Raw genomic sequence first — 24,225 nt, 5'->3', positions numbered from 1 at the left:
GACAGAAGCATACAATGTATGGATTTTCTTCTATTGTGCATGTTGGGACAAGAAAATCCAGCAAAGAACACACAAAGCAGCTAGCCACCTTACAGATGCATTTCATCTTGTAAAGGTTAAAAACAACAATCTTAGCATCCTGAAACAAATTCTTATTACCAAAAGTCAGTATATTATCCACTTCTTAAATGTTGTTTTGTTAAGTACTGTGGCATATCAAAGCTTTCAACACTACTTGTCATTAGATCTCAAAACATAGTGACTTCTGACAAATTGTGAAATCCCTATCCTATGCAATGATTCACACATGCACACAGAGAACTGGGGGAGGGCAGAAATTAAAAATTCTTTTTTCCAGAAAGGAATGATAAGAGCATCCTACCTAAGACCATCCAGGTCAGAAATTTTTCAATTGAATCTATTCAAAAAAATTCCACTTTTTTTGTAATAGACTATCTACAAAAGAGAAGTTTTAGACAAATTCAAATATTTTAGAATGTTTTGATTTGGTGTTATAGTATCTAATTTCTGATGTTCTTTCTGAAGCTGAAATGAAATTTCACTTTTACATATAAGTAAAAGACATTTCAAATTGTCAAAATAAAAGTGAAATCACCCACTTCTATAAAAGAGGGGTTTTGATAAGCGTTCTGGCATACAACAGCTTTCAACACTATTCACCATTGCCTCCCACAGTCGAATTACAAATTTCAAAATGTAGCAGGGAAAAGCAGCCCCTTTTGTTATACTCATGTTATAATCAAAGAGCAATAGAAGCATTGACAAATGGAAGCACACTGACTGGGAGGGAAAACAAATGGGAAAGTGAAAAGACAAAGGGCCAGGGAAGGACTTGTGAAGCTTGAGAGATGTAAAAAACAGATTTGTAAAAGAGTGAAAAGGTCGTCACATAGGTAAAGCTTTATTACTTCACTCAGTAACTGAGAAAATGTTTGTGTATGCCTTTGTGGTCTCAGTACAAAATAAAAATGAATCATTTTGAAATCATCAGACAATTTTGACTGGTGCTATGACTTTCCCTTTCACGTTCCTTTTTCTTCCACATTTTTCAACCTTTTTCTGTGGCATTTTGAGGCACTAGTCTTTAATCTCAATTTATGATATGAAATCATTTTCAACATTAAGCAAGTTCTCTGTGAAAAGGAAACAACTTTCTACCCACTTCTACATTACAGCTCTTGAAACCTTCACAAAAATGCAAAAAAGCTAACATTACTAAGGAGACCACACAAAGGTCACTATGAACACCCCATGACACATTCTTCTCTAAATGAGGCCAGCCTGTTCTTTCATAATGTCACAGGCAGTTATACACTAACTGCCTTACCATTCACTATTTCTTAAGTTTCAGTATGTTCATAACTGTGTTAGATGCAACTACAGGTATTTCCTTCTAAAATTTGCAATGAGATACTTCGAGAGATGTAGAAATATTATTTTATAATATAATACTTATTGGATAATTTACAAGCTATCTATAGTTTATATTTTATTGTTATCAGATAGCTATTATTTCTTATAGAGTATATTATATAAAGTGCATCATATAATACATAGTAATATTATAAAAACCTGTGATTAGTGGCTAAAGACACTATTATTCTCAGTTTGGGAACATGTAAAAGATGTAGTGAGTTGGTGGAAGCCTAATAACCTGTATCAGAGAGAAAGATCCATGCATAGGGTACAGAGTTATAGGACAGCTTAGGACTTTGATTCCATCTTCCAAAAGCAGTATTAAACTTCCATGTAACTGAAGATGAAGGGATATTTGGCACCCTTGTGCTAAAGGGAAGAAGGAGAAATTAGGGAAAAGCTTAACTTTTTTATTAATTTTATCAAATGAACAGGAGAAAGAAGTATGTTGCATCCTTGTGCAGCTATGTGTTGGATTAACTATTAAGTACTGCAGTCAGAATATTGACTTCAAGTTAATTCCTTCCTTTCAGAAGTCAGTAGTCCATTTACAATATATTGATTTACTGTTAAGTCATTGTCATCTACTTAGTTGGTTATTAGATACTGTAGTATTTTTCCCTACAGAAGCAAGTCTGTTAAGGTGATGACAGCTACTAGTTGTCTATTGAGCAATTTTGATTCTAGTTCCATAATGTGCAAGCTAATTTCTAACCTAAAACTAAGACTGTGTCAGATCCACAAAGAGTGGGCAGGATGTTACCACCACACATACTCTCACAGTTTAGAAGGAAGTATGAAATGTGCACACATACAGAGAAGCTGTGACATGCTTTGGGAACTCCTTCTGAAAGACTTAGCTGACATCTAGCGGCAGAGGCAGAAAAAGTAAAAATTCAACAGTGGAGAACAGAAATACTTTAATATCTTAAAAATATATAATTCAATTTTTTGTAAATAATAGGTGAAAAAAATCAAATGTTTTGAACATAGCAACTAGCAAATGTAGTTAAAGGTAAATGGGTAAAAACTAAGTATTTATCTCTACTATATTATCCTTTCTAAAGATTATCTTCATGTGGATGATTCCGTTGATTTATGTACACTAATGAACTCATTAAGAGATGTTATGAGTTATTCTGATTGTTATGCAATATGATATGGTATGGATTCATCAATAATTGACTTGGTGTATTAAATGTAATCTTAATTAATATGACTAGAATTGATTTCAAGTCACATCAAAAAAAAGGAACAAAGCTTCAAGTTACTGTGATAACATAAAGATAGCAACATAAAATAAACACAGTAATGTCATTCGCCCTCCCTATCTAGTGATGGTTTTACATCCTTCAAGACTGCTACGTTCACTGCAAATTCAACTGTCTACAGAATCAGCACCAACCCTTTCAAACTGGTGCTATGGGTAAAGCTCTGGTTGTACTCTGGCTGTTCCATATGAATACAGGAATATAGGAAATGAACCTTAAAGAATAAAAATCCATTAGGAATTTCATTCACATAGTCAAGATAAAAAATAACTTCCCAAAGAAACAGTACAGAAGTATCAGACACTTTCTATTGCTAAAGAGTAAACAGGTGTCTCATTCATAAGCAACTACATACAGGTTTCAAGGGACAGATTCTGGATAATTTTGCTTGCTTTCACCTTCAGAGGACAGTTTAGTAACTTTTTGAGAACGTTCTCCTATACCTACCTTCCAGGGCTCCTTAAGATTTTTCCAGGCATTTTAGGAATAACAAAGAATAAGGGTCTCACTCCTAATCTTTTACAGAGAAGGTGTGATTATCAACCTTCTTCATAAATACGAGATATGAGATCTGGATCAGTTTGCAAAAGAGCTGGTTCAGAGAAATTTGTGTCTGCAGGTTCCTTCAGTGCATAGTACAAAATCACATTTAACCCAAGCATTTCCAATAGTTGGGATATCTACTGCCATATTTTCCTGTTATATCTTTAAAGACTAAGATGCAACAAGTTATAACATTAAATCACGACACAATTTTACTTTCCTTTATGTTTCCATATGAAATTTTATAATGTAAAGTCCCATATGTACAGCAGTATGTAGTAAATAATTTTTTTCTTTTTTAAATCTTAAAATGTATCTTTCCCTTCCTTCAAATAATGAAAAGTCACAAGAAAGAGAGTATACAGACAAGGTCTGTGCTTCTCTAATGTATTCCATTTTTACCACTGCAAATGCTGGCAACCTAAAGAATGAACAAAAATCATGTCTCTCTGCTGTTATATTTAAATATTACAGATAAGTGATTTCAGGGAAAAGCAGTAATTTTTAAATTAATCACAAGCCACAGGAAGAAATCTTTTGAAATTAAAGACAAAATAATAAAGGCTAACAACAGAGATGTGGAGAAAAAAAATTTGTTCTTTAAAATGTTTGAGCATCAGGGACACAGGAGAAAGAACCTCTTAAAGCAGACAGGCTATAAAAAAAAGGGGGGGGAAAAAAGTTTGAAATTACTCCATTTCATTTAGACAACTACTAAAGCTTAGAAGAAGAACTGACAGTTTATGATTTACCAAAGCAGCAGGACCATGTAGCAGCATCTGACTCTCAGATTTCACCCACTATAAAAAATAACATGCTGCAGTAAGATTTGACATTCTCTTTACAAAATGCATAACTCAGTGTTGACCTTCTTTGGACACAGGACATATTAAGAATATAGGAATTCAATATTTTCATCCTAAATGTTTTTTAGATTATTAGTCTGGCACTATATAGGAATTTTCACATGTCATTCTACAAGTTTCAGAGAAATAAACAGCTCCAAAACAACTGTACAAACAAAACGGATGCATCTTTGACGGCTCACATTCTAGTACAGGAATTCATTGTCAAGGACATACAGAAAAAGAACAGGAACCCTACTCAGATGGCATAGCATTCAAAAGTCACAGAAGCACGTGATGCTATAATGTATTCATCAGTACTATATACCGTAACCTGTGTGCAGGCTCTTGTTTCAGGAAACCCTTAGAACAGTAATTGCTGGGAATGATATACTAGGACAACATTTCTCAGTAATTTAGTCACTATGCATCTTTTATGAACCTGATGCCTTACACCAGGCTGGGCTGAGGTCCAAAAATCAAGCAGCACACTGTTAAGGAAGGGGCATGGAGGCAGTGGTAGTAGAAGCAATAAGGAAGAGACAATGAAGACACTCAGACTTGCCAACCCCCCCCCCCAAAAAAAACCCAAATCAAAACAAAAAGCACCATACAGGAAGAAGGCATTACCCTTACACTCTGTATTTCTTATATGTGTTTTCTAAGCACCCACTGCTGGTCACTGCTGGAGACAGGATACTTGCTTCAACTGGCCTTTGGTATAGGAAGTTTTTATCTCCTTCAATATTTTAAAATGAAAAATCACATTATATCTCAGGAATCACCAGTCTTACAAACTTAAAAACAGAACTCTGTACAAGGTCTCCAGTAATTTATGAGGAACTCCAAAATGGAAATCCAAAAATCTTGTTTGAATTATGTCTTGTATACAATAAACGTGTTATTTTTCTGAATCAATATTTTCTGATCATCATGATATAGACCTTACACTTTACTGCTGTTACTTAAAAGGCCTACAAGACATTCATACCACCTTTTCTGGTTTGCCTTTGGAACTACATAGTGTAAGATAAAACAGAACCAAACATGAAAGCAATTGCCAAATTGCTTTATATTTATATTCTATAATATATATATGTATTCTATATATATATATTCTTATATTGCCAAATGCAATATAAGAAAACACAATCTGTAGAACATTGTTGCTAAGAGTGCATAAGTCTTTAACTAATCATGGACAGCAAATACTTGCATTTTAGTTCATTTCTAATTATATTTACATACATATATCAAATGGTGAGATTTTATGGTGCTGAAAGTTACATCACAATTCCACTTTTCTGGAAACAGCCCACTCACAATTTCCTTACTACTAAACAAGATAACATATAAACACAATCAACCATTAAGACATGATGATATTTGAGGAAAACTCAAATAATCCAGATAAAAAAATAATAATCTGATTTAAAAGAGAATGTTTATATTATTCAAACTTATGAGCAGCAAATATATCAAGTACATCAATCTACTTCTCCTCCAGTGTCTTTCAGATGTACTTTTATGGAAAACAAAATGTGCAAGAAGAACATTCTTTTAATGAAAGATGAAACTGGAGAGATGTGCAGTTTTTCATGGATGCCTGCCAGTACCTGTCTCCTCCGCCTCCACTCTTTTCAGGGTTGCTGGAGATGCACAAACACATTCTTGTCTCTCACTGAGACTACATATTCTCTGAAATACCCTCTCAAAATGAATAAATCCCCCTTGCATCCATCTACTGTTCTTGTGTGGGAGAGTTACGCTATTCTTTGTAAGAGTTATTATTAATACTATTTCTTGTACATTACTGTTATATTTACTTTAGTGCTACCTTGCATTTCCCTGTGCTGAATTTTAAGAGATGCTCCACACACCAGAGACTCTGCCTGTCCTGTCCACTCCACAAGCTGCTACCAACATTCCACCCCTGTCTACTCAAAGACATCACTGAGCTTTCTCAACTTCATAGGTTTTACATCCATTATGGCCCGGCCTTTGTGCAGACACAACGACATAATTACTCTGTGTAATACAAATACTGTATTTGTACCAGTCTGATGATTGCTGTATGTGATCTTCCATGGTCAATGTGTCAATATACTGGATTATCAGACTCCCCGTGTTGGTAAATTTGTTTTTTTCCATTCTATTTGCCTTAATGATGACAAAGAAAATATGGAATGTTTTGTGCGTGATGACTTGTGTACTAAGGATTTAGCATATGAACCTGTATTAGAACACAGTGCAGCTGTGTTATACTGCCATTTAAGTTCCTGCTTTTACGATAAAAACAATTCCTTGTAATATTTCACTTTCTTAGCAGAGTCAATCATGCCAAGGGAAAGTGAGTTCTAATATTAAACTTTGTTATTTCTGATTTTGACAATTAGACAGTCGGTCAAGTTTACACTTACAAAACCAGACATCAATAAAGAGTGTTCAATACAAAATTTCAGTCTCACAAATGTAATTACCATGCTTATTTTTCAGTCTAAAATTACAGAAAACTGTTTCTAAAGAAGTACATTTCACTGAGAAAGAGTGAGTAGTTAAATGCCAGTGCCTTAATATAACAAGCAAATGTAAAAGCACTGCACTGCTGAGTTAGAGGGAAGAATTTAAGAGTACAACAATAAGCAAAACTACAAAGGGAGAACATGTAAAACTGCCTTTTGCCATCATATATGAGTGCATGTATGGATTTTAACTAGATTCGTTTTAACTGAGTTGGCAGTCAACTGAAAACAAGTTTTAGAAGGAAACAATTAAATTCTTAACATTTGATGGAACATACATGTTTGCACTACTTAAATCTGTAAAATGTACTAGAGTCAGGGGAAAAAAAATTTAAAAAGTATACCTTTAATGTTTCAATTTCTTCTTTATGTTCCCTCTTTAAATGCAAAATGGCAGCTTGGTACTCTGTAAAAATAAAAAAAGTACATTCCATTATAGTCAAAAAACAATGTGCCATCTTCAGCACAGTATATTTCATACAATACCACCAGGTCCAGAATGCAGATGTAGGCTCTCAAATAAAAGACCTTTTACCATGGTGATGGAAAAGAAAATGTGAACACAGTAATTAGCATTATTTTCTAAGACCACATGACCAGATTTTCCATGGTGTTTCTGAGAGCAGAGGATAAAGCAAAGAGGTCTTCCATGCTGAGAGAGGAAAATGGGGGGAAGACAGGTCAGACTGAAATAACAAAAGGAAACTTCAGTTTTGCTTAGCTTTGCAGATAAATGTAAAGCTGATAGGATATTATGACATACACATGCATGCACACACACACCACTGGATTCTAAAAAAAACCCATGCATTAAATACAATTATTTAAACTGAACTGTAAACATACAATCACTATACACAGGCAAATTGGATAAAAGAGCAATCACAAATACAAATGAAGACCTGGAAAAGTACCCAATAGCAAGAGATACAAAGAATTCTTTGTCTTAAGTCTATCAGATTAGGATTAATTACAGGGTTTAAGAACCTTCACAGGGTACCAAATAGCTCTTCCATTTAGCGAGAATATAACCAAATCCAAAGGCACAACAAAATTGAAAGCATGAAACCTAAAGCCAGAGAAATTTAAATCAGCAATGAAAAAATGAGGAGGCTGGGCACTGATTACACAGGTTCAAGGATGGCTGAAATGTTAAGGTGTAGATTTACCAAATGGACCTCTAGAACCTAGGTCTCATACTATGGTTTCCCTCAATCCATACCATGGCTACATTTGGCCAAACAAAGAAAGAGAAGACCTTTCATTACAGCTGTATAATGATTTAAGAGAAGCCTGTCTTCTGTAAGACATTGGCCTGGAAGATACATCTTAGAACATCAAAGCCCCACTTCTATCTGCTTCCAAATCAAAATTCATCCAAAAGTGTATTTCCAGGTCCCTGGCTTCTGCTTCCTCGACTAAAAGAAAGAATCAAATCCTAATTTAAACAAGCATTGAAAATAGGCCAAAGACTTTAAATTTTACTGTCAATGTCCTTTAACCCTAAGGGGTTTGTATGGTCCCTGGAACAGTAGAACCAATAAAACAGCACTAGAACATCAAAGCATGGACCATAGCACCAGATCAGTAAAATATTCCAGTGTTTAGGTGCTTTTTTCTTTTTTTTCCTCCCCCTTCTTTTTTTCTTTTTTCTCTTGAGAGCACATGGAAGAAAGAGAAAAGGAAAGATAACCTGGTCATCACCCTGAAATCTGTATGACATGGAAGCTTTTAATGGAAAGGTATTTTTCCCAAATGCAGGTGAAGCTATACAGAAGCAGCTGAATTGATATACAAAGTCAAAAGGAAAAGGGATTGATATTTTACAAGACACAAAACAAAAAACTTGGGTGATTCCAACTAGTAATAGTAATCCTCCTTCCTCTCTAACGGGCCTCTGCTTAGAGCTTTCCAGCGTAGGAAAATAGCCTGACTGCTCTGCTGGAATCACAACCGGTTAGGTCTATGGACTTTTAGATTTTCTGCTGTTAATTCCTTTGACTGGTTGACAGTCCCCCTGGACACAGGCTCTGCTTATCCATTCACCTAAACAGGATTTAACAGAACAGCTGCTTCAGGTCCCCAGAAAAAGCTGTGACCCTTCTGGCACTTCAGCTGGTTAAGTGCTCACCCAGTTTGCAAGGCATGAAGGTTAGGAACATCCTGACTTGAAGTTTAGCTCTTTAAGGTCACACGGTGACTGAAGCAAACAACAGGCTTTGAAAATGCTGCTAACAATCAGTTCTTAGTTTGGCTAACAGAAGGATACAGATCTACCTTAACAAAAGATCTACTTTCTATTGTGGGATTGCCCAATGCTTAACATTCTTTGGGATTTGGGTAAGAGAGTCATAGTTCACATATGCTGACATAGACCTGCACTGGCACCGCAAGCAGATTTTTCACCATGCCTATCCATTCCCAACCCTCTGTTCCTTATTTTCTTATCTTGGCACAAATGTTTGTGCAGTCAGAGAATGATGGAAGAACCCCCATGGATGAAACTTAATGCAGCATAAAAAGTTAAAGAATTTTTTAAAAATTATGTCATTTTTGTGACAGACGTTTTGCAAGATACCATCATTTTAAGTTATTGGAGTGGGCACATGTTTTTCATTACTTCTCCTAGCTGAAAGGTCCGAAATAAATTCTAGAGATTGCTTTGTTTAATCTCTGTTCTAAAGCAGAGGTAAGATAGAGAGTAGCAATTCTTTTACAGTTTACTTATTCCTTAAAAATATGCTTAGAAAGTACTAGGTTATAAGGATTAATAAACCTAATTCATTACTTAAAACACAGCTACTGCATAAAAGCAAGTGTATCATAAATTGATATTCTGTAACATATTTAATAGATTGTCTACTATGCAATAAACTGACACTCTACAGCATAAGCTTCTTTTGTTTATTTCTACCATTATATTTCTTTTTTAACTTGAAGAAACTATCTATTGGATAGAAGCTGACAACCGGCAAAGCACCTTTTTAATTCTTCTCAAGCAAACATTTATTTTTGTGTGTAAGGTATTATAATGAAAAAGAAATCACATCACAATTATAGTTTTGTATAATACAAAGTAACTCATGTCCATTCTTTTCATATTTTTTGTGAAGTCACCTTAATTTGGTATAATTCTACATGTATAGTTAACATCCCAAGAAAATATCCTGCACACAGAGATGGCAATCTCAACCCCTGAAGCATTGAAGAACTTGACTAGAAAGAATAATCGCATCCATGTAATCAGTTTCTGAACATACTGGCAACAGAATAATGAAGTTTAATCACACAATGGTGGTGGGATGCTGCTTAGGATGGTAAAATCACAACAGCAAAGTAAACAGTGATGATATGTTAATGGAAGGAACTGTACTGCGAACAAAATATGGGTCAGGCTTTATAAACTACTGAGTTCCTAAATTCCATTTAACTCACAAAACAGATTCATCTAGACTACAGAAACAATCCAGAAATATTGTAAACTCTGAATTATCAGCGAGTGATTTGTCTAGGTTATGAATTAACTATGCCAGAGTTTAAGAAATCTGATACAGCTCTGCGTGTAGCCAGCCTGATTCTCGCGTAACAACTGTAACTCATCCAGCCTTATCAGTTAAGGCACATGAACATATGTGGACAGTTCTCAGAGCCAGCTGATATAAGGTTGCAACTGAACTGTATGACCTCCCCCTTCCTGGTGCTGCAATACCTTAAGGACCTTCAAGACCGACATGGAAATAAAGCTTCTAATCACAGAACGGCTGAGGTTGGAAGGGATGTCTGGAGGTCACCTGGTCCAACCCCCCCCCCCCCCCCAGAGCTGGTTGCCCAGGACCATGTCCAGACAGCTTTTGAATGCTTCTACGAATCTCCATCTTCCTCATCCCCTCTGGGCAACCTGTGGCAGTGCTCAGTCACCCTCACAGTGAGAAGGTGTTTCCCGATGTTTAGCTGGATCCTTCTGTATTTCAATGTGTGCTCACACTGGTCCTGTCACTGGGCACCGCTGAAAAGAGCCTGGCTCCCTCTTCTTTACACCCTGCTACAAGGTGACTCTTTACTGTATTCCATGCCAACACAACCCCTACTTTGTGTAATATCAGGGTGGGTTGTATTTTCAGAGGTTTTAAAGTCTTTCATTATGCTGGATAACAGAAGGCTGATTGTACAAACAACCTGTTGTACTCGCCCGCTCTCCAAACAGCCTGCCGGGAGGACAGTGGCTGTAGGGCATAAATAAGTTAGCTATCCTTAATGCAGATACTACTCTGAAGGGCTTTTGAAGCAAACAAATCAGATACAAATCAGATGGCAAGTGCTCCTATCCTGAAAAATGACCACAAGCAAATTAGGATTTCATTACTGAGAAAACAAGTAAAAATGTTAGTCCTTCACGTAAGGCGAACAAGCAAAAAAGTAAACAATCTCACTGCATAGATTCAGCTCCAACCAGCTCTAACTCATAGTTTTCATTTACTGCTTCTAATTTAGTACTTTTTCCTTTGTTTTGAGAGGACTCCATCCCAAGAAAAATTTAATAAATGACAGTTTGTTGCCCATTCGGGCATGCTCTTTAGTTATGTAACTTGATGCTTCCTTCAGTCAATAATTATAACCCACCGCAACTACAGCAAACTTTCATAAAACTGGATGTTTTTTCTAAACAGAGAGAGGTAAAGCAGATATACATTATAAAGTTTTAAATAAATACAAATATTTGTTTACTCTGTTGGTAGTTAGAAATGTATTTTAAAATACCAAGTTAGTGAAAAATGTTTCACTAAAATACTTTTTTTAAGTAACATGAGAGTTGGCAAAGTACACGGGAGGCTGGGTAGAGGCCTTAGTGACATGACAGTACAAGGTTTCCCTTTTCTGTGTTGTTGTTGGAAAAATAAATCAGTTAGTAATTGTAAAAAAAAAATCTCCTTACTGTGAAACTTAAATTTCCATTTACTCCCATGTTTTGCGGTAGTCGGTAGATAAGACAGGTATCTAACGCAGTCTTGTTATCGTACAGACTTATCAGATAGACCAAAACTCTACTTGAACCTCATTATCATGAGAATGATGATGATGACAAAATGACCCTTCCCTCCACCACCACTACCACTTTTCTGCACTTTTATCCTTTACATTCATACTTTCTGCCTCCAGGACTTGCCGTATGTATTTTGCATCCTATGTGCAACTTACACCAACATTAAACCACGAAGATCCTCTCTTCACATAGAAGCAGGACAAAGAGGTGTCTATGGTCTAGATCAAATTGCTTTTCCAAGTTCTGAGTTCTACCCAGATCACTTTCAGGGGAACAGTTATTATCCAATGAAGGTACCTGGGTGTTATCCAGTCAACCAGTTTTTACAGAAAAGCTGCACTAAGGCATAATGGGAAAAACCAGCTACATAAGTAGAAGAAAATATCTAGTTTGGGAAGATAAGCTCATTGTAGACCATTAAAGCCGCAGAATGCTGGAAAAAGGAGACGAAGTTCTTACCAGAAACTGATTCAGTTTCCAGAAGACACTCCAACATGCAGTGAATTAAGCAAAAATGTCTTTCTTTGGGATCACCCATGTCACATATTCCTAATTCACAGAGGTTTGGGGGCACAATGCAAAGTCTATTTTTGTTCCTATTTCTACAGGCTCCTGAAGAGGTAAAGTGAGAACTGCCACAGCGCAGAGCGGTGTGACTGTGAAATAAAAATCATTCAGTTTCACACTGAACAAAATTATCTCTATATCTCTTCCTACCACTTCAGCTGCTTTTTGATCACTACCGAGCACTGAGCTGACATTTCCCAAGATCTATTTTAACATCAAGGTCTTGTTTTGAAAGAGTAATGATCAGATCAGAGTTCATTATTCTCTATATGTATTTAGGATTTTTTTCCTCAAGTGCACATCTTAATAATTCTATATTGTGGATTTCTTTTGCCATTTTATTGCATAGCCCCTCTTAGATTTTTTTTTTTACCTTTTTTTTTTTTAATTCTCATGAAAAAAAATTTGCATTCTGATGAGAGAATGCTAAACTTGCATTCAGGTCTTACCTTCACTATTCTTACCAACTTCATATCAGCTGCAAGCTTCCCCTTCTCAAGTCTCACTTTTCCAGTTCATTTATGAACATGTGCAGAGTGTAGAGTTGCAGAGTGTATGCATCCTGAATAAGTTTGCTGACAATACAAAACTAGGAGGAGCGGCTCATAAGCTGGAGGATCTTGCTGCCATCCAGAGGGACCTCAACAGGCTGGAGAAATGGGCTGACAGGAACCTGATGAAGTTCAACAAGGAGAAGTGCGAAGTCCTGCACCCGGGGAGGAACAACCCCAGGCACCAGGACATGCTGGGGGCTAATTGGCTGGAAAGCAGCTTTGCAGAAAAGGACCTGGGGGACACCAAGTTGAACACAAGCCAGCAAGGTGCCCTTGCAGCAAAGGCGGCTAACAGTGTCCTGGGCTGCGTTAGGAGTCTTGCCAGCAGGTGGAGGGAGGTGATCCTTCTCGTCTACTCAGCGCTGGTGAGGCCACACCTGGAGTGCTGTGTCCAGCTCTGGGCTCCCCAGTACAAGAGAGATACAGAGCTTTTTTAAATCTAGCTCCATATATGCATAGCAATATTCCCTGTATGTTAAATGTTATCTCTTGTAAAATCATAATTGTCTTTTTTTGTATTGTTTGTTTGAAACATTACTCTCTACTATAGATAACTATCGTTATGATTAAAACAAGAAAATTGGCAATAATTTCCATAATGAGTAAATACATTATACATTCCAGTGACAAGAAAATAGATCTCTCAGTTCTTGAAAATCTGAAGGAGACTGAGAAAATGTAAAATTAGCCACTTCCATGGGGTGGCAGTGTTGTGGTTTAAGCCGGCAGGCAGCTCAGCACCACACAGCCCTTGGCTCACTCTGCCCCTCCCCAGTGGGATGGGGGGGGGGGGGGGAAAAGTGAAATTCGTGGGTTGAGATAAGGACAGTTTAATAGGACAGAAAAGGAAGGGAAAATAATAATAATGATGATAATAATAATAATAATATAGCAAATAAGTCATGCACAATGCAGTTGCTCACCACCCACTGACCAATGCCCAGCCAGACCCCGAGCAGCGATCGCTGCCCCCCAGCCAACTCCACCCAGCTTATATACTGAGCATGACGTCATATGGTATGGAATAGCCCTTTGGTCAGTTTGGGTCAGCTGTCCTGGCTGTGCCCCCTCCCAGTTTCTTGTGCACCTGGCAGAGCATGGGAAGCTGAAAAGTCCTTGACAAGTGTAAACGCTACCTAGCAACAACTAAACCATCAGCGTGTTACCAGCATTATTCTCATACTAAATCCAAACCCCAGCACTATACCAGCTGCTAGGAAGAAAATTAACTCTACTCCAGCTGAAATCAGGACAGGCAGTTTTGTACTCCATTAATAACCTTTTTCTTCTTTTTTTTTTTCTGAAGCCAAACTATAACTCACCAGTTTATGGATATAGATATACTGTTCTTTTATTCTGGATGTGAACTTTTTATCTCATTACTTTTTCATGTAGATTTTTATTTTAATATAGTTTTTTGTCTTACCTTTTTCCTAATGATTAGCTTGTTCAATTTTATTTGATAGTAACGTATATATTTGAAATCTCCTTGTTCAACCGTATGTTTTTAGAAGATGCTTGGGGAAAAAAAAAAACCCACAATTTCTGGAGTGATCAACTAGACTAATGCCATGATCCTGTTCTGCCACCCATAGATAGTCAATATTAGGAAGTATTATAACTTTACTTCCAGTCATACTATATTTGGTTCTGCCTACACACAACTGCGGGAAAAACTAATTATAATTAGTGTTTTATCTGATTTTAAACAAATATTTTAGCATTGAACATTGCAAAGATAGAACCAGTGCAAATCTGATAACATTATTCCTTAGCTAACTTCCAGATTTGGTATCAGTCTGCTTCATGCTTTTAAAGCATGCTGACAATATCGATCATATAAAGGTAACATTGACTAAAAAGATATCAGGAAAAGAAATCTGGATCTAAAAGCAAGGATTTTTAAATAATATTTTCTTTATCATAAGGTACTACAACATTTGAAATGCTCCAGTTAAAGCATGGAATTAACATCTACGACAAAGTAACGGGTTGCAAGAAGGAAATGAGATTGTGTTTTAACTAAATACCCACTGCAAGGAGGAAGCAACTCTCTGCCCTGTAATTCCATCAAACATAGTATGTAAACAGATAAGAGGATTACTGTGGAAGCACAATGGAAATGCTGAAGAAGAAAAACCAAACAATTAAAAATGGGTGAATAATTAGGATGGACAAGAAGTGAACAAAGGGCTTAAAATGCTCTAGGAAGGCAGAAAGGGAATTTGTTATAGAATCACAGACATCAACTGTGTGAAAACAACAGAGTATCACATATTGTGAAACAGTGGACAAATGCCTACAACCACTTACACATCACATCTGCTGGAGCAAAGAGTGTACAAACATACTAAAAGAACAGTAGGGGTGTTCAGGTACAACAGCAGAAGGTTTTATTCACGTTCTCTTGAACAGCAATTTAAAACCAAAAGTACTTGGAACCCAAAAAGCTGACAGATACCAAAACTTGCACATGGGGAAAAAGGTAAGGCAATAGAGAAAGGTTGCTTATCCTGATGTAAGTTATACAAAAAGCACATACTTTTTAACAGTTATTGTGTTTTATGAGTTTTAAAGTTTAGCACAGAATAATTTGAAACAAAGGAAGACATATTCAATATATTGGACTAATTTTTACAGCACTGTTTTTTCTAAGATTTTGGCCCTCAAAGCTAACCTTGCAAATAAAATGTGTAACACAAGACTGCTCAAATCTACCTTTAATAATCATAAAACCCAAGTACCTAAAATAGCAGCATATTCTAGTATTATTAGGCCCTGGATACCTGAATATGAATGAGTCAATCAGTACTTACTGCCCCAACTGTTCAGCTTCAGCATTTATCCTGACCTTCTAGGATAAACATGGTCTCCAGGCAACACACCCGTAACTTCTGTGGGCCTCTTTGGGTCTACGGTTTCTACAGAGAAAGTTCAGCTAGGATATCAAGGTGTTAAGGATATTGAGTGGAGGGTTTAGTTTGAGCTGGCTTCTTTAAAACACACAGAATCCTCAAATAATTACACCTCTATTCTTTTTAGTTACAAATTCAGACGACCTCCAAAATCTGAACCATATATCTGTACGATCAGCAAATACTGTTTACTGCGTTCAAGAAGTTGTGAGGGCCAGAACTGCTTCACCTCAGAATCCCAGCTTTTTAGGGTAGAGATGAGTGGTAGGATTTTCTTCTTCTGTTCCACAAACAATTCTAAGATGCTGTTTACCTATTTGTTCCACTGGAAAGGAGGGAAAAAAATATGAGATTTTTATGGGATGGGCAAATGTAATAGCTTGCTCATTTGCCCAGTCTCCAAGGAGGCAGGAAATCACAAGTGGCCTGTAATACCTAAGAGTTTCTAGGACCTCCACACACCACCACCAGAGTCCTGTACGGTAGGGCCTACTTTGAGTGAGGAAAATGCGAAATGCTAGCAATTGAATCGTCAGGGAGAGATGAGTCTGTCAGACCACACTCTTCAGAAGTCCACTTAATAACAACATAACTTTCCGATCCTAAGATCATTGATTGTATGTGCAGGGAAATTCGAACAAATTCCAATATAAGTTGCTTTAATTAATGCAAAAATGTCTGAACACTGTCTTATTTCCTAAGAAGTATTCATGCAGCTGTAACAACCATGAGTGGACTCTTATGAAACTTCAAAGGGAACAGGACAGGGCTTCAAAATCCTATGGATTTTTTTCTTCTAATACGGTGTCCACTTGCATCACCATCTAAATGGTGTTTCATGGTAGAATTAAGGACTGACTTGTTCTTCAGTGATACAATTCATCAAGAGCTTTTCCTGGTAAGAAGGTTTGTTTATAAGTCTTGTAAAATAGTCACATTGAATATTTACCTACACCATCTAGTATTCCTAACTCAACTACAAAAAAGGATTAAAAAATAAAAAGAAAACAAGTCTTAATCCTTAGAAAGTTTTAACTCAGCAGATTGCTATACTGTAATTGAAAAGCGTGAGAACAGGGAACTGCTTAATGAATAACAAATACTGATCATCTAATGACAGTTTCTTAACTTACAGAAATAAAGAAGACAGGCTAGAGATACTGAGGCAATACAATACACTAAAGGGAGGACTCAGAAAGAACTTCCTGTTCTTCAGAAAGGGTGTTTTCATCACTAGGGAGCTGCTATTTCAACATTTAAGAATGTCTTTAGGAAGCTTTTATTCAAATATTTATTTTAGCAAAAAAGGCAGACTGAAGTTTCAGAGTACTTTATGTATGTTATGAATTATATAAACTCAGTGTCAAAAACAGCAACACATTTTTTAAAAGTACACAGGTTCACCCCCTTCATGACACCAGAATGAAACTTGCCAGTCTTCACGTAAAATAACCACAACCCCCCCCGCTATCTCAGCTGTCAGAGAAGGACCCTCCAGAAGATGTTGCTTTCTCTCATTTCCACATACATGGAAAAACAGAAATGCTCTGAAACATGACTTATTCAATTATGTCAGTTACTTCAGCAAGCAATTGCAGAAGTGACAAGTCATTGTAGAAGAAAGAGGAATACTATCAGAAAATCCTCTTTTAAAATAAACTGAGCTCCAACTCAGCTTCAGTTAGTTATCACACATTCGATAATAATGCAATAATTCAAAAGAGCTGCTTAAAAGGAGTTTCCAAGACACGAAAGTCTATACAAAACAAATTCCTTAAGCTTCATTTGAAATCCAACAATGGCCAGGGCTCTGTGTGTCCTGCTCTTGGTGGGATACAAAACTGAGCAAGAAAACACAGAAAGACACAGCAGGGGCTATATCTGAAATAAACTTCCGTAAATCAAGCTAATATCATTCATCCCCTTTCTTAAAGCACAATTAAATTTCCTTTTCCTTCAAAAGACATCGCTACTGATTCATTGCTAATGGCATTATCAGTTCGCATCTAATTAGCCCTCACAGAGTTTTCAATGGGATTTTATTGTATTTCTCTGACAGTGTTAAATGTGCTCATTTTGAATAAGAACCAGTGTGTGTCCAAACAAATCAAGGTTATGGAAAAGTAAAAAGCTATCATCCCTTTAATCCTTCCAAACTGACTAGTACTAAACTAGTAAACAGGGCAAATTTAGTTCCTGTACAAAAAGCTTCCGGTCCCATTTTTTATATGCAATATTTATTCAAATCAGTAAAAGTATGCTGCTCCAATATTTCTCATAGTTTTTTAATCCACTTCACATTGTATTTTTGCTTAAATTCAGCTGTTACCTCAGTCTTACATAAGACACACCTCACAATGGAGGAACACAGCCCACCAACTCAGAAAGAACTTTTCCAGCTCAATTTTCACTACACCTACAGTCCTTGCCTCAAAGATTTTTAGAATAAGCACTGCCGGATTATAACAAGCCCAATTATTAGGCATATTAGATTATCTCTAAAATGGCTTACATTTACTTGGAGTTTGCTCACAGCCAAGAGAAATGAGGAAACAAAAAAAAAAAAAAAAAAAAGAAGAAGAGGAGAAAGTAATACACCAGTTCTCAATCGTGATTTTCTTCTGATTACACTTCAAATCTTAACTTGGCAAAATTTCACACTCAGCATTGTGGGATGGATCTGAAAGTCAAAGAAATCAACCTAAGTTCCACTTACTTCAGTGGGATGGCAGCCACTGAAACTGAAGTAACATAAGCTAGAATTCTGAAAACAGTTCCTCATCTATATTACAAAACTTCTGTAGTCTATTAAACATTTAGTCCTAAACAGTCATAGGTACTGCAGACTCTGACTTCACCATTTTTATTGCATCAAGGAAAGGTAAATACTGCGTTTAGAGTAACAAGAGAGACCAAAGACTAGACACAGACAGACAACATTACACTGTTCCACCCACCTGACGGTCCCTTCTTGTAAAGCTTTAGGTGAGCTAGAGACAAAAGCATAAGACTCTATTTAAGCTTCACACAGGGAATTTATATTTTTACACTCATTAAATACGTATCCTAGCAGGGAGTCTGGCAGACTGCCTGCTTTTTATTCATTACTACAAACATATACCTCATTATTTTCAGCTCCCATTTATATAATTCTGTCTTGCAAAAAATTATCAACTATTTATGAATTGCTTAATTTCTTAAGTGTTCCTAGATATTAGCACTGTCCATCAAATCAAATCAAAATGAAATAGCAAGTATTTAAATAAATTTCTACCACGTAAAAAATCCCATGGACATTCCTTAGTTAACCACAGGCCACATGTACTAACACTTACTATGAAAACAAACTTGCAAATATCTCTATAAAGCTCTCAGCTCAATATATACACAGAATTTCATGTTGCACACTGTAGAATGATTATTTATTTTATTCATTTCAAGATTTTCAGTTGGAAATGACAACGGTGCTCACTCATGGTCTTTCCATGTTGCTTGGTAAGGCAAGGAGAGCAATGCAGATCAGAAAGCTTAGCCTCTTCTGACAGATTCATTCCATACAGTCTGATTAGAAGACACAAGTTTGGGGTGGGAATGCTTCAAGAATTCCTTGTTTTGCTTTTTAAGTTGTTTCTAAAACATGCACTTCTTTTAAAAAAAAAAAGATTGTGCAGTAACAGTGGCTAATGTATGACATATGCCACCAGGTGGTAGAAATAAAGCATATAAGATATTACTAATGATCAGTTAAGTACGAGGCATGCTTCACTGTTTTGCGAAGAAAATACACAGTACAGCATGCATGTTTTTACTTTATACATAGAAAACCAAACAAGAAATAAAATCTGGATGTTTTCGACAGCCTATGTAATTTATGCAAATGCTTAATGTTCAGTTGTATAATCACTCAGAAATTATCTGAATACAGAGCAGCAGTAACATTTACAAGTATACACAACACATGCTCATGTAAATCTTTGTCATGATACCGAGCAAGTTCAGTTCATCACCATTTCTAAAAGAAAAGGTGCAAGCATTCACTCATAAATCTGGTGACCTGAAAATTTAACCTACAAGTTTGGGAATACTGGATACAGCGGGTCACAATGTTTCGAACAGCAATTTTCATCCTCCAAAACTGTTGCAAAAAGCAAGTATATGCACTCAAATATTATTCAGTATTATTCTATTTGTGTTCAAAACTGTGGCGTGCAAAAATTACCTTTTGTTCTTTGCTAATTAAGCAACTTAGCTACTTGAATAATTTTAAATAAAATCTTACGTGAAAACATTTCCCACAGAAATCTCCGTAACTCACATTTCAAATAGAAGAGTTCTCCGCAAACTTTACATAAGCAATTTAGGAACCTTCTTTGCCACTATCTCAAAACTTCAAGTAGAAAGTAGATTTGAAGATAAATGACCTATATAGCCACTTCTGATCAGTACATCCGTTTTTGTAAAAAATCTTACGTATTAAACTCAGCATGTGGAAACATGCAAAATAATGTTAACACAATTTAAAATTAATTAAGAGAACAAAAGCTGGAAAACTTGAGTGTAAACTACCTCTCTTCAGATGTGCCACACCCTGTAGCATAAAGGAAATCATTAACTTTTAACTGAGCTGATTCATTCAATTTCAGAATAGTGAGGATTCCTCAATCTTTTCTCCCTCCTTGGTAACCCTTGGTCCCATCATTTTCAATACTCCCTTTTACTGGAGTCTTTGTTTCCTCCTCCATTACTTCCCCATGTAGTTTTCCTCTTTAACCACCAGGTGTCAGAAGGGAATCTCCTCACCACAGCTGCTCCCTTTTTTATTATTTATAAATTTATTTTTACAGGCACATTCCTGAGACCTTCCAGGCTTTTTCAGGCTACAGTCCTAAAATGCAGCAAATGTTCAGGCTTTTCTTCCAGTAAACATAGTCATGCACAACTTTCAAAACATGTTATTTGCTCAGTCTTGGAATGTTGTTTATAAAGCGTAATTTTCACACAGAGGAAGTTAACACTGGGAGAAATACAGATGTTTATTTGAAGCCCTACATGAATGCAACATTTTAAGTAGACAAACTGTGGCTCACACGTTTTTTACAACATGACTGGTCAGTGAAAGCCCAAAGCTTAGGTTTATAAAAAGTTGGCAGACACTTCCTTAAACTTTCTGAAGACCAATTTGAATGAGCTTTGCATTTAAGCATCTTTTTAGAACTACGAAATTAAAACTGATTTGTGCTTAAAGAAGTTCTTAGAATTGCCTATTTTTTAGGGATAGGGGATTGGCTAAAATAATACCGAATGTAGTTTTGATATATTATGCTAATCTTTCTTCCCTCACCCCATTCCATGTACTCCCATCTGTCCTCCTTTCTTTACTTCTCATTGAACCTGAACTCTTTTACAGCCCCATAACTCAATACACATAAGGATGTCAATCCCCCAGAGTGGGAAAAGAGCAGATATCCTTCAATTCAACTTAATTTTTTAACAAAAAATTAAAGGGAAGGAAGAACCCTCCAAGCCTAAAGTTTCAATGAGTTTTAGCACCTTAAAGATTCTGGCACAGTGAAAATACGGAAGATGTGAGGACGGGAGACAGATGGAGAGGGACATGTGGAGAATAAGCACTCCTAAACAAGCCAATAGTCCAGTATCTAAATACTGTCTGGATACTGAGATAATACAGAAGATATAAGAGTTAACTTAGTACGGAGAATGAAGTAACTTCACAAGACTCATTGAATTCCCTGAGAACAACAGAACGATACCCACAGAAAAGCAGCCTCCTGAAGGAAAAACCAGCAACCCTTGGATACTCTGTTAAAGAAATTAAGAAAATAGTTCTTACTCTTTCTGCCAAGCAGTATAAAGCACTATTCAGAAGCAGTCACCTGAGTAACTTATCTACTTGATGGTTCCTCTCCTGTCACAGGTGAGGTTACAGCTACAGTCCATTTCCCTGCTGGCAGAAATGAGTAGTTTCGCTTGCCATTTTCACCCTCCCAGGCAGGCAGCGTTAGAGGTACTGCAGCTGGGGACATCCAACATGAGTTCTTTCTCAATAACCGTCCTACTTGATACTTACAAAACCAATCTATTACAGGATCACATTCACCAACGCAATGTCGTAAACAAATAACACCTTATCAGCAAACACGAGGAACAGATTTATTACAGAATTTCTTTGGTGAGTTACAGACTCTATCTACTTCATCTAGCACAAATTTAAAATACAAAGCACTTATTCTAGATCTATAACACCTTCGCAATCACTGTATACTATAGCAATATACATTGAGAATGCACGTATACTATACATGCAGTATAAGCGTATATTTATTCAAATGTGAGTGGGTATGTGGGTGAGTGTAGGCACACAACATATGCACACACATAGGCACACCGCTTCTATTCTCAGCAAATCTCAAGTTGAGAACTGTTAACAAATGCAAACATGGATATACACAAAACTAAGAAACGTACAATAAATAGGCTTGGTTTTTTTACAGATAAGAGCATGTGTCTGTGCTGTAGCAGAGGGGGCAAACTCGGCAGGGATGATATCGAATTTAACTAAAAAGAAACCCAAAAAGCAGTTCTAAATCCAGGTGCAAATTTTCAGAAAGTGTCAGGGCATTCAGACTCAGGGTTTCATTTAGCCTCGTATCTAAATTTCTCATGTTCAAATGCTGGGCCAAACAGAACTACAGATTATGTGAACAGTGAGACTGGAGAACAGGAAAGTGAATTCAGTAAAACTCAGAGGCATTTCTGTTATACAAAGGGCCTCATATATTTTGAAATAGAACCATGGAAATAAAATACAAAGTCATTCTTCTTGTGCTGTACACAATTGCTCTTTCACTGTGTTTCAATTATACAACAAGAATCATCTCGTAAAACCCTGTGACTGTTTTGGGCCTTTGCAATGTCACATTGGTAGGACCCATAGTGGTGCTTACATTTCAAAAATAAAAACTACAGTAAAAGAAACAATTCACAGAACTTGCCTTCATTATATTCAGCTAATAAATTAATCTTCTCACCAGGAAAAATGTAGTTTATAAATCAAGTTTCTACTTTGAGTGGACCAAAGCTGTTCCGTATGTGAATTCTTAAGCACCCTGGCTACACAGATGTATGCATCCGGATACGGCTTTGTACACTGTAAAACATGTCCTCGTCAGGCACCTGCTGTAATAGATGCATCCAGACTCAAAAACAATAGGTCTCCTAAAATTGCTACATTTCTATAGATAGTATGCATAATGGAAATAAAGCAGGGATTTTTACTGAAAAGTGGAGCATAACTCTTCTTCCCCCTCACCTTGTAATAATATAATCCTCAGTGTATAGGAAGCCATGAACATTTTATCACATGGCCTTAGGCACACTTAGCATACTGTAAGTGGGGTTTTTTTTTTCAGATTTAAGTTTAGGAAGTCAGTATTCTTTTCTATTCTGTATCTCCATCTAATGCTAATAGCCTATAAACAGAAAAGAAATTGAATTTGGCTTGAAAAATAGGTCAGGATTCTTATCTCAATTTTACGGATGGGTAAACTGAAGCTTGGAAAGGGCTCACAACTTTCCTGAAGTCATTCCAGAAGGTGGCAAAAGGGCTGGAAATGGAACACGAGCATCTTAACAACAAATCTTCAGCATTAACAGGTGCCTATCTTTTTGTTCCTATCTCAAGAGGCACAGTATGAATGACAGCATCAGCTGAGGTGGGGAGACAGAAGCAAAGGAAGTTTGTTTCTTACTTGATTTTGAGGGGTTTTTTTTAATATTTTCAAAGTAAATCTTAGCAGACAGGCCTGCAAGATGTCTGGAAAAGTGGCTGCTGCATTGATCAGCACATGCACAGCCCACTTCTCTGAGACTGTAGAGATTTCCAAGTAGCACTATGCCCAATACCTTCCAAATCCATAAATTTATAGCTTTAGTTGGCGTAAGTAAGGGGAGAAAATGTCATTGTTACTCTAGAGGAATATAATATGGCTACAACAATCTGGCTTGTAATGAAAAACTCAGCTTTTAAACAAGCTAGTGTATTTGTCAGAATATGAAACACTGACATAACACGGCCAAATACGCTTGTCATGCTGCACAATAAATGCAGTAAAATGTAGTAAAATGATTTACAAAACCTTTATGCAGCCCAACTGCACCCAGAGGTCACATCAAATTGATTGTGACCATTCAATCACAAAAACACTATCTTCAACCAATGCATAATATCCTGTGTGCTGTAGTCCTGCTTTATCTAATTAATTACAATAAAATTTATAATAGAACCCCCCAAATACCACACTGAAATCAAATAAACTGAAATTACTAAAAAAAGTTATTTTATTTTAAGATGAAACCAACTGTTAGCAGCCACTGTTACAACTTCCTTCAGGACACTAACAACATCAAGCATTATGTCTTTTTTAGAGACAAACACAAATTGTTCAAGGCCACAAAGGAAGTTTATGTTAAAAAAGATAAGAAATCATGTTCTTATCTCTCATCTCTTTGT

At 36.5% G+C, this 24,225-nt stretch overlaps 1 protein-coding gene across 1 annotated transcript in view; it reads right to left on the bottom strand.

The window, feature by feature from the left end:
* The window catches only part of LOC104032398 (formin-like), a 145,436-nt gene that overhangs the window by 113,083 nt on the left and 8,128 nt on the right, over positions 1-24,225 (bottom strand). The window contains exon 3 of the mRNA XM_075712627.1: positions 6,963-7,024. Within this exon, the coding sequence (XP_075568742.1) occupies positions 6,963-7,024 (62 nt within the window). The remainder of the gene's footprint in view (positions 1-6,962; positions 7,025-24,225) is intronic.

This window comes from Pelecanus crispus, chromosome 6 (genome assembly GCF_030463565.1).
Source record: "Pelecanus crispus isolate bPelCri1 chromosome 6, bPelCri1.pri, whole genome shotgun sequence".
NCBI classification, from domain to species: Eukaryota; Metazoa; Chordata; class Aves; order Pelecaniformes; family Pelecanidae; genus Pelecanus; species Pelecanus crispus.
This window is presented reverse-complemented; position numbering and strand designations above follow the sequence as displayed.